Raw genomic sequence first — 12230 nt, 5'->3', positions numbered from 1 at the left:
GTGCTGTTAGAGTGATAATACCTCAGTGACTGAGAGAGACAGGGAAGGAGGAAAGATAAAAGAGGGGAAAAAAGGAGCTAAAGGAAGAGCTACAGGCGGACCAGCGTTGTAAGAACGCCTCTGTTTACCTTCTGCTGGCAGGGAAGGGTTGTCATGATGAGGACAGAACCAAACATACATGGACAACATATGGAGACACAGTGACAAAAGAAACACAATGACATTAAAAGGAAAGGAAACCCATAAGCTCAAGTTCCAAAATCATTATTACCCCCATCAGAAATAGAATACACATCTATGATCCAAACCGAAAAGTAGATAAAACCAGGCTGACTAATGATGAGGTTGAAATGGATTGATGAGACATGGTGGATGATGATTTCTTTGGGATGCATTTTCCACTGAGCTCTAAGCCTGCATGAAGTATAAAGCATGTCTGTTGTAGGGAAACGGCCACACGGCGGAATTTGATCTGTCGAAATCTTGATCAGATTCCTGGATTGCAATGCATCATGGGAAATCTCTGCATCAAGCATTTTCTCGAATGCACCGTATTGATTAGACTTGCAAGCAGACGTCTGCATGAATGCGAGACTCCTGTGTGTCTTGCAGGTCCCAGTGCAGTGTTGAGCCATGCAGGGACTCTTTGAAAGCATTACAGTGCCGGAGTATTTAACTGCATACACGTTTTATACAACCTGGATTTTCTTTGCAGAGTTTTTGGCCAATTGCTAAGATCTGGTATTTAAGTGACACTGCTAAAAATAAGTCCACTGTGGCAGGACACATGTGTGACGATGAGATGATTGCAGGTTTTAAACACACCCACAAATTAGCCAAATTTTTTTCGGGGAGAAAACGAAGACGAAAGGTAAAATGTAAATATCTATCACAGTTTATAAATGGACTTCCTGGTTCAGCTTGGACTCACTGTACTGTATTGGGTTACTGTGCAATGAAGGACTATTAGCACACACTTTGGGTTTAGATGATCAAAGTGGTTTAGATAATTTGGCAAAATTGTTAGCTTGTTTACAGCCTGTATGAATGTCTGACTGCACGTTCTTTTGCCCCAGTTCTTTGTAACAATGTCTCCCTGTTACCAGATCTCAGAAATGACTTTGGCGAGTTCCATTTTATCAATACTGAAAAAGACAATGGCCAAGACTATGCAAATAAGACCCAAGTTGTAATGAACCAGAATTTCCTTTAACTGTCTTGACAGTTGAAGGGCTATCAACAGCAGAATTTTACAAAACACATCATCCAAGCATTTCTCTGTTGCTGTTATTCAATGAAAACAGCTAGCTGCTAAATGTTTACAAAATCATTTTTCAGTCATTCTCTGACCGTTGAGGGAGGGTTCAGGATTAACGTTGTGCGGCTGAAGGTTGAGTAACAAATTAATAAAATGGTTTAAAGTAGGGTTTGGCTTGAAAAAGACAGTGCTATCAAGTTCATTTGACAGCTCCTCATGGTATGAGCAAACAGTCAGCTAGCTGGAAAAAATGTGCATTCTCGCAATCACACACACACACACACACATACACACACACACACACACACACACACACACACACACACACACACACACACACACACACACACAATGATGGGATAAGCTTAACAGGGAAGTAAAACTTAAGTTAATTAGACTAAATCTCTTAAAGAGCTCATTACCATGTAATCCCAATTGTTTAAATCTCCCTGATTTCCATGGCAACATTCAGACTTTACGTCCATGAGTATGTATGTGTGTGTGTGTGTGTGTGTTAAGTGATTGTGTTAAGAGGTTAGAGCAGACAGTATTTCAACCCTTACCCAATTCTGCTCTTGATGAAGTCTATAAGAGAACAGTCGATGGTCACTTTAAGCATTTTGGACAAACACACTACATCATAGCTTGTGTGTGTGTGTGTGTGTGTGTGTGTGTGTGTGTGTGTGTGTGTGTGTGTGTGTGTGTGTGTGTGTGTGTGTGTGTGTGTGTGTGTGTGTGTGTGCATCAAAACAGCAAAGAAGATTTAATGGCTTTAATGGCTTTTTGACCCAACCAGGTTTTAGACATGGATCCTGAACAAAGATTAAAACATGCACGCACGCACACACACACACACACACACACACACACACACACACACACACACACACACACACACACACACACACACACACACACACGTGATGTTAATTCAGGGTGATCTGGCTAAGTTAGGTTCAATAGAACGTACGTATGTTTGTAGAGTGTGGTTTTCCAGTTCAATAGTGATTTGTTACCAAAAATTAAATAATGATCATTTGAAAAACTGTGAAATCAACCCATTAAGAAATTTTGAAAGCAAAAAGAAACTTTATCACATGGTTGTTGTGATGTCTCTGTTTGACAAAACTAGTAAATGTGTCAAAGATTATCATAAGGATGCATGGAAGTTTGCAAAATCAGATCCATGTGAACAGTATTACTACTGTTGCTAACAAATAACTTATTTAGGCTTAGTCATGTCTTTCTGCAAGCTCTTTAAATATATTTGGACAAACTAGCAGGTGCAATATGTAGCAAAATATATCATAATAACATATTGAGATCATAACAATGAACCAAAATCATCTTTATCTTTAGCCAATGACCTGACTTACTGTTTGTGTGTGTTTAGCTTTGTCTGTTATGTACAAATAAAACCTCAACCTCTCTGGCCATAAATCTCCTGGATGGGGCATTTGTCAACAACACCACCTCCACATGGCCAGAGGAGGGCGCTGTTACCTGAGCCTTCAGGTGGGACTTCGGGTCACTAAACAATCGTCTATTTTTCACACACAGACCAGGTGCACCAGCTCTCCATGAGCTGGCAGGCTTCTTGGCTTTGATCTCAGTGGACGTACAATGATGTGTTCAAATGGCTCTCTGCACATGAATCTAGTTAGGATCTGCTTTTGACCGATTATATATGTATATAAATGTAACGTAGGTGTGCGTCTGTACTGCTCACCTTGCTGGCCTTCAGCACATTGATCTGTTCTTCGTTCACTGTGTCCTTGTTCTTCTCCAGGAAACCTTCACATTGGTACTCCACCTGCCCGACAACAAGAGAGCAGTTAGTGTTACAATACCTGTGAGGACATTTCACTGGGATTTATCCAGGTCTTTTATTTCAGTTTACTAGTGGTGCAACAGCACAACAAGCCCACGGTTCGATAGGTATTGCAGCTGGGCCACAAATTAGTTTTTTTGTGTGTTCACAACCTCCAAGATATATAGATGGATTGATTGATAATAATGAATTCATTTTAATACATGAAAGGCAAGGTACTTAATGGTCAAGTAGGCCTATGTTCAGATAATTGCCTCTTCTTTGTCTCTGGCATCTCATCAAATAATGCAACGGTTCGGTTGGGTTCAGCTCACAGTTTGGTTTGTACGTCATTGACCGGTTTGTTTTTTTTACGGTTTGGTTTTGCATCGCTACAAATTACCTTCTCTACCTGGGATGTTTGTGTTCCTGATCACATTCGTGCAGATCTTAAAAAATAATCTGACCCAAAGACATGTGTATTCACTGTTCTAATGTTTAGGGTACATTTATAAAAGGTACATCTTTCTATCTATTGGTTTTATGTCAAGCTCCAAGGCAAAGAGTAAAACCCTCAGAGTAGCTCATGTACGGACATGAACGCCTGATGCAAGTACCTTTAAATATATCAACATTAATGTTTGGTCAGAAATATCTCCAAGGATCCCATTTTAATATCAAGGGAGCTGCATTGGTCCTTGACCCCGTTTATCTGTAACCTTATAGTGAGGCTCTTAAAACAGACATTAAAAATAACGCTGCGTCATACAGCACCTCATTGCAGGACATGAAACACTAAAGTGGATTACACGAGTCACACACACTCTAAACATTTCACTGCAGTACTGTTTTTTGTGTGTGAAAACAGTGATTATAAAAAAAGTTATCTGTCCTCCAGCCATCCTACAAATATCTCCAGCACTGCAGCAGCAACTGCAGCCAACATGTCCCTAAGTGTTGTATATTGAGCTACAAAAGGACCTGTCATTAGTTTTCCAGCCAAATTTGAATGTCAAACTTTCAAAAATAATTAATCTAACTCCTCTTATAGTGTGACGAACAATATGCAGACATTAAGCAAACACAATCAAGCCCACCTTGTCAGCAAAATGTTGAATGATGAAAGCGCGGTTGGACATGCGCGGCTTCTCAAAGAGGGAGCAGGTCTTCAGGTGGGTGTTGTAAAGTTTCTGAGCCCAGGAATCATCCGAACCTTTAGGCATCTGGTATAGAAACGGAGAACACGCGGTAAGAAAATATGCATGTATGCTTCTAAATACACTGCAAGACAAAGTACTGAAACTTTCAAGTAGATTCAGATATTGCAGAGTTATTGCATTATATCTTACAAGGTTTTTTTTATAAGGTTACACAGTGCACGAGGACATCTTCTCTGATATTTCTTTTGCCAAGAAGTCAAACCAAATGTCCATTTTGTGTTTGCGTTACATTCCAATTATGTTAGCAATGTGGACCACCTCAAATGTCAACAGCTTGTAAAATGACCTTGCAGTGGTGAAGGGCCACAGAGAGATTAGTCAGCATTGTTAGTGAACTGGCTGAGCTGTGGAAGTGTGTCGATGGTACAGATATGAGCACTGCCTTTAATCTACACTGGCTGCAACCTGAATATCAACTCAGATAACGCTTATAGTTCATATACATTCAACCAAAGCGCCGCCAAACATTGCTATGAGTGTGTAGCGCCTCCAACAAAATAAAAACATCCGTTCAGTTTCATTGTGTACGCTAGAAAGTGGTCATTGTTTGTATGCTGGGTTATTGCAGGTGAACTCTGATGTGAACTATTAAGCATGGGTGTTGGGAGGCTCGGGTCAAGTGTGTGGTGGGAGGCACTGACAGGTTGACTGTGGGGGAAAAAAATAAAAAATGTAAAGCAGAATGTGGGTGTGAACTAGTGGAAGGTTCTCACTGAGAGGTTCAACCACAGCCCACATGCTCCTGCTCAATATGCAGCACGGACTTACTTCACTTTTTGTTTACATGTATGAGAAAGTTTTTATTCCACAAACAGTATTCATAAGTCATCAAGTCTTATGTAACTGTACATTCTTTAAAAGACAGATTAAAGATGAGAAGATTTATGATCAGTCTATTTGGTTTTTATGCTTGTCAAACCAAAGCAGGATAAAATGCATTCTTTTGGACAGAGTCTGTCAACAATTCTCTCTGCATCTTAAATGTCTTTCAATACAAAAAAAACACTGAATGTAATGTAATAGTAATGTAGTAAAAACGTACCTTGCACTCTTCGTCCAACAGGTCCAGGATGCCCATCTTGGCCTCTATGAGGTTGATGCAGGGCTGATTGTCGTAGAAGTCAATCAGAGTCCAGGGGATCTGCTCCCTCATGTACTCCTCCTGCTCCAGCTTGAACACATGCTGCGCAAACACACAAGTGGGGATTAAGCTAAATACTTGCAAAAAAACAAAAACAAAAAGTCAAATCTGTAAATATAACATGCAATCCAAGGTAAAACACATGCTGCCCACCATGTTGAACTGTTGCTGGAGTTTCTCATTGGCGTAGTTGATACAGAACTGCTCAAAGCTGTTAATCTCAAATGTCTCAAACCTTGAGAAGAAGAACAAAGGAGTCAAGCTGCTAGTACATCGCTAGGAAAGTCAGAGCAAATTACTTTACTCCTAACATATGAGTGATATTTAAAACCTCAGATTTGCTGTTCACCCCACACAGACAGGCGGATGCGCAGACGTACCCGTAGATGTCGAGGACCCCGATGAAGGAGTGCTGTTTGATATTGGTGATTAGGGCTTTGTTAACGTGCTCCACAATCCAGTTGAAGAGCTTGGCGTAGATATGTTTTGACAGCGCATCGCGGGCGTTGGTGGCCTGCAGGCGGGGCAGGGTCTTGATATACGTCTCTGTGGCCGTCTTCAGCTTCCTGTGGCACAGCCACTGAGACATGTCCTGGTAGGTCACGCCCACCAACTCGCAGAACGCTGTCAGGTGGTGATTGTTGGGCTACAGGGAAAAGAGGAGATCTTAATCAATACCAGGAAATAACCAACACATGTCAGCTCAGAAAAAAATGGATTTCCTCATTTGAAAGTAAACACGTAGCGCAAATAAGCATCACTGACTTATTCCTCGGCTCTAACTGGCCCAACATATTTATTTTTAGATGTCTGTCTCATACAGGCCATCACATATATCAAGCTATCTGTTTCAGCTTGTCTCACTGTCAATCTGAACGGCAGTATTAATATTATCCTCACAGGAATGACGCTGCTGTCTGAGTCTCTGTCCTTTATCTCCACGTTTCCCAGATGAAGAATAGCAGCCAAAACCTGGAACAACCCCATCTGATTGGACTCATTAATACCTGCAGGGGAAAACACACACACACACACACACACACACACACACACACACACACACACACACACACACACACACACACACACACACACACACACACACACACACACACACACACACATTCAAAGAGCTGGAAAACTATAACCTACAAAGTGTTTCTTCTAATTATACAATACTTTAACCCACTTAACCAGCATTCGTGTGAGTTACAGAATATTACACCACTGGGTTACAGTGTGTACATTTTACAGACATACTTGAATGATTGTTGATTTTTCTATGTGAGGGCGAGCCTGTTACCGAGCAATGTGAAGGCTTTGCGAGTGGTGGACAGCTCCTTGGTGTCATCCACACCGTCGATAACCGGGCTGCGGCCCTGCCTGGTGTACAAGAAATCGTTTGCATTGCCTGAGTGGAGAAACAGAGAGAGCGAATACATTAAGAAAACATGCAGTATGTGCAGTTTAACCTCGTGCAACGTGGGTACAAATGTGCTATCACAGGATCCTCCTTTTTACTGAGCATTGGAAACCAACATGTACCTCATTCAATAAATAGAGGTTTATTTAAGAAAACATTTTGTTTGTGATTAGCTAGGGGAAGCTGTTAAAATACATTGTGACATCAGTCCACCATCAAGAACCCTTCTGTGTAAAAATGATGTTAGCTCAACTTTCCCACAATGTGTTTCTCTATGCACACTTTACACTGAATTAAGGCATGGCCTGTTTCCTGGCAACAAGAGGCACTGACACGACTGTGACAACCACCCCATTTATTGAGCCAGGAAGTCAGCAGGAGAGGAAAAGACAGCAGCTGTGTGTGTGTGTGTGTGTGTGTGTGTGTGTGTGTGTGTGTGTGTCTCTGTGGGTGACTGTGTGGCTGTAAGTGGCAGTGCCAGCAGAGTGTATGTGTGTGTGTGTGTGCACGCCTGTGTGTGTGTCCCATGACTTGGATGAGCAGGTGCAGGTCCACAGTGGGAGAGCTCTGAGTCAATGTGTTTGAAACTAAACTGATATAAAATCTGATATCTGTCAGCGCTCTTCAGACATCTAACTGTGGTCTATTACTACGTTTTCCAAAGATGGGGGGGGGGGCACTGCAGCTAAACACAGTGCTCGTCCAATCAGTGACTCTGTCTTCACAAGAAAATGAGTTGTTCGCCCCAGATGTTCGAAGCTACTGTTTTTTTTTTGTCATTGCTTATTGTGTGATTGTAGAGTTTACTGTAAACTCCGCAGCTCTGTGTGTGTGTGTGTGTGTGTGTGTGTGTGTGTGTGTGTGTGTGTGTGTGGATGCGTGCACACATGTATGACACTTACTCAGCTTCAGCATCTTGAACTCAGGCAGATGGGATGATGCACAGAGCTGATAGAAGATGTGATAATTCCTTTCCTCGTCGGCCTGAAACATGAAGATCATATAATGTGAGGGAAACGCTGCATGCACACCTATATAGCATTGTTATTAAAATACATTACATGAATGCCATTGATTTTCAAATTCTCAACTTTTTCCCCTTGTTGTAGGGAAAATGACACATCTGTGGGTAATGTATAATCATATGGGATTTTAATCAGTTTGACAGTTTAACATCTGGAAGCTCCACTGGAACAGTTGGTGATTTAGTGCCTTGCTCAAGGGCATAAACAGACATTATTAAGTCAGTTAAGTCAGAAACTGTTACCTGTGCCCTACAATGGTGCTTCTACTACTAGAATTCAAACATACACACACACACACACACACACACACACACACACACACACACACACACACACACACACACACACACACACACACACACACACACACACACACACCTATAAATGGGTGGCAATCATGTATGAAATGTGAGGACAGTGATCACATTTTCCGCCAACATCCTCATTCCCCAACAGTGTTGCAAAGACAGCAGCTTGTGTGTGTGTGTGTGTGTGTGTGTGTGTGTGTGTGTGTGTGTGTGTGTGTGTGTGCGTGCACGCAGAGTTAAAATATGTTTCCTTATCCAGATACTGCCCTACTGGCTCTGCCAGTTAGCAAACACACCCGCTGAATATACAATAAAGCTATATAAGAGAAAAAGCAAATGAACTCCATCTGGATAAAACTTGGACACATCACAAAATCTAAAAGCTGTGACATCGTGATCTTTTATGCTTGCTAACCATGTGAACGGATTTGGATTCTCTAAGACTATGTGAGGGGCTGTAAATAGAGAGAAAAAACTATATCTACAGGAGTTAAACAAGAAAATTACAGAAGTTAAATCACTATTTAAAAAAGAAGAATGTCTTTGACACTAGAGAGAGAGAGAGAGAGAGAGAGAGAGAGAGAGAGGGGGGGGGGGGGGGGGGGGGGGGTGTGCTGTGCTTTCATCAGTGTGACAGATGGATTGTTTACTTTGTTTCCTCCTACTTTGTCTTTGTGGAGAAAGAAGTTATTGCCGCATTCTTCTTCTGCTCTAAAGGACACCAGGGCCAGACAGTTAATGTTGGTTAAGACCAACATTTTAAACGCTTTGAGCAGGGTTAGCATTAGTGTTGTATTGTAGGCAAAATAAGTAAAGATCTGCAGTATAGTTCACACAGTCAGAACTGATGCCTGTTGAATGAAAGGGCAAACTTCTAATTTAAAAAAACAACATTTAATTTGGTATTTTTGCCTTTATTTGATAGTGATTGTAGAGTCAGAGTCGAGGAATGCAGGGAGAAAGAAGGGTGTGTGACATGCAACAAAAGGTCCCCGGCTGGAATTGAACCAGGGACTGTGTGCCCACTACAATTGGTGACATAGCTGGGAAGTCAGACTCTATCCCACAGTGAGACATCTCACTCACACTAGTTAAAGAACAGGGGTTACGCAAGTGTCTTTTTCCGCATGTCACCTGCTTATTGTACAGCCAATAGAGTTCGATACTTCCACATATAACCGGAGGCACATTATTTACTGGTTGTGCATGCATGTGTGCCTATAGCGTGTGCAGCAACACGAGGGTCATGTGTAAGCCACTGGAAGCCAATTACCTACTGAGTCATGGTCCCAGTGTGCTTGTAGCTGTGCATTAATTAATTAATTAATTAATTAGTGGAACACACATACGTAACACCATAATACAATTTAAAGGTAGTTTTATTGTAATGTTTGAAGCCGTTATCTGTTTACAGCTTAAATAATTATATACTGTAGAAAACTGTAGAATTGCACAAAGGTTAACTTTGTGCATGGATAAGTGATGGTCGAGGCTGAAGTAATAGACTGTAATGAGTTAAGGAACGAGTGTAAGTCATTGAAAATATCCACACAAGCGCAAACAAAACCTTCTCGTGTCTGCGTTCATGTGCTCACCTGAAACACCACTCGTGACTTCTCCAGCAGATACGTTCTCATGTTGGCGCCGATGATACGGTAGCGCGTGTCGAAGCCGATCTCAATGTATTTCCCAAAGCGACTGCTGTTGTCATTTCGGGTGGTCTTTGCATTTCCAATGGCCTGAGAGACAGAAGACAGTGTTTAAATTCAGATAGAGCAGTTGGTGCAGAAGAATATATATATATATATATATGTACTGTATATTATTTATATGCAAGAACCAGTTGTCCCAGAATAACACAACAGCAGATTGAAAGGCAATTTTCACTGTGGTTACTGGTACTGGTAAGGTGAAACACTAAGTACAAGGAGGCAACAAAGATAAGATAAGATAAGATAAGATAAGATAAGATAATCCTTTATTAGACCCGCAGTGGAGTAACTACAGTCACAGTGAAAATGTATTTGGGGCTAATATGTCTCTTGAGCATTTTGGGAAATACGCTTATTTGCTTTCTTGCCTTGAGTTAGATCTGCAGATTGATCCCACTCCCATGTCTGTGCAGTTAATATGAAGCTAACACCAGCAGCTGGTTAGCTTAGCACAAAAGTTGGAATCGGGGGGAAACAGCTAGCCTGGCCTGATCCTAAAACTAGTGCGCCAGAACATCATACTGTGGCTTACAACCTGATATAAGATTAAGATTATTTGTGATTGGTCTAAACATCAGTAGTTAAATGGACTTCTGTCCTTCCAAAGACAAGAGTTAGATATGTTGATGGTCATTTCCTGCTGAGCTACTACACATCCAAAAATAAAAATGGGCTAAAGTCAGCAGCCTTAGTTCATTAAACAGGATTGATCAACGGCCCTATGAGGAATTGTCGGGAGACGGGTGGGGCTGCAAACACACAAACACTCCAGCTATTCAAGCAGTCGGCTTGAACCGAGTTAAACCGTGTGTGAGCAGTGAGGGTTCTTGCTGAGTTAAGGCCAAACACACAGTCTTTCACTGCAGACAAGGAGTCTTTCAGCAGGTATTTCAATCTCTGCCTGCATCAGCCATACACATACAAACACGACGCACAGACGCTCTCACGCACACACGGGTTTTGTAATATCGGAACGGCTGATGCAACCATCTACTCTCGTCCAGGCTTAGAGGCTAAAGTGACATCTCTGCGACGGAAGAAAGCTTTCTATTCATTCTGTCAGCCTGTCTCTGATTGGCTCGAGGTGAAAGTTGCGGCCGGGAGGACGAGAGCGATGCTAGTGGAGCGGTTGTAAAGGACAGACAGGGTGGGGGATGTAAGGAGGTAGAGGAGGAAGAGGAAGGGGAGGAAGGGAGGCAGCATATGAGCACAGGGGAGCTCTCCAACCCCTCCTGTCCTCATGACTCTAGAGGATGAAATACAAAAACACACACAGTTAAGGATAAGACTAGTGTTATCACAGGGGAGAGCAGCTCGAGGCTAGAAAGACACAGTGTGGTGGAGAAACCGAAGGGAAGGGAGGAAGTAAATGCCAAAGGAGAAGAGCGAGATAAGAGAGAAGGGCAAACGTAATGACACTCAGCCCATATCATCCACCAATCAACTAAGCTTGTGAATTCACTGGAGAGTAATTAGGGCAAGGAAACAAGTGTCTACACATAAACTGTGGGGAAACATGATGCAGAGCTGTTTCACAGTCCTTTACACCCACACCCAACACATTTCATGGCCAGGTTGTACAAAGTTGAATCAAGTAATTTCAGATTCAGTAAGTGGATAATTCAGAAGAAGAAGATGCTCACGAAAGGATTAAAATGTGTTCATTTTTAATTTTAAGAAATGTTCTGGGCTTCTTTGAGTGTCGGTCTCCTTTAAGATTTAACTGGAAAGGAACCAGGGTCTCACTGAACAGACAGCCTCCTGTTCTCACCTCCATGATGGGGTTGGAAGCCAAGACTTTCTGCTCGACGTTGGCCTCGCTGGTGGAGCCGCTGACCGTCGCAAAGTATCTCATGGCGTATTTGGCTGATACCGTCTTTCCTGCTCCGGACTCCCCACTCACAATGATGGACTGGTTCCTTTCGTCTCTGACAGATCAAACAAAAAGTAAATAAAAAAACGACATGAGGAAGCTGTATATATATCATGTGTTATTGTCCTTTGTAGGGTTGGTTTTTTTGGAGATAAAGTGTTAGATGATATCATCAACAAACATTTTTTAATGCCTGCAGCCAGAGCAGGTGTTAGAACACCTTATTAATCCCCTGTTCCCTGTGCATGCTTTAATATACCAGCAACCCTCCAAATTCTCCAAAGAACTTAACTAAAATCCTGAGGCAGCACCGCCTCGTCCTACGGAGACACTTCTCTTTGAAATAAAGTCCCAGCTGCTGGTAGGTAGGCTGGCTCTGTTATCATCTTTTTCTTTTTTCACATTTGGCATTTTTCCATCTATTGTATCCCCAGCCCTTTGAGAAGTTAGGATATATGCT

The 12230-nt window shown here is 42.0% G+C and overlaps 1 protein-coding gene across 2 annotated transcripts in view; it reads right to left on the bottom strand.

The window, feature by feature from the left end:
• myo5aa (myosin VAa) overlaps positions 1-12230 on the bottom strand; it is a 46625-nt gene that overhangs the window by 20665 nt on the left and 13730 nt on the right. For both annotated transcript variants that reach the window (XM_068730187.1, XM_068730186.1), the window contains exons 5-14: positions 11669-11825; positions 9781-9924; positions 7755-7836; positions 6733-6840; positions 6330-6436; positions 5810-6075; positions 5583-5664; positions 5331-5471; positions 4166-4291; positions 2988-3071 (exon numbers count right to left, since the gene is read on the bottom strand). In XM_068730187.1, the coding sequence (XP_068586288.1) occupies positions 2988-3071; positions 4166-4291; positions 5331-5471; positions 5583-5664; positions 5810-6075; positions 6330-6436; positions 6733-6840; positions 7755-7836; positions 9781-9924; positions 11669-11825 (1297 nt within the window). The remainder of the gene's footprint in view (positions 1-2987; positions 3072-4165; positions 4292-5330; positions 5472-5582; positions 5665-5809; positions 6076-6329; positions 6437-6732; positions 6841-7754; positions 7837-9780; positions 9925-11668; positions 11826-12230) is intronic.

The sequence above is a fragment of the Cebidichthys violaceus genome, unplaced genomic scaffold (genome assembly GCF_023349555.1).
Source record: "Cebidichthys violaceus isolate CVI_PGR_0920_01 unplaced genomic scaffold, fCebVio1.0.p SCAF_5, whole genome shotgun sequence".
Classification (NCBI taxonomy): Eukaryota; Metazoa; Chordata; class Actinopteri; order Perciformes; family Stichaeidae; genus Cebidichthys; species Cebidichthys violaceus.
This window is presented reverse-complemented; position numbering and strand designations above follow the sequence as displayed.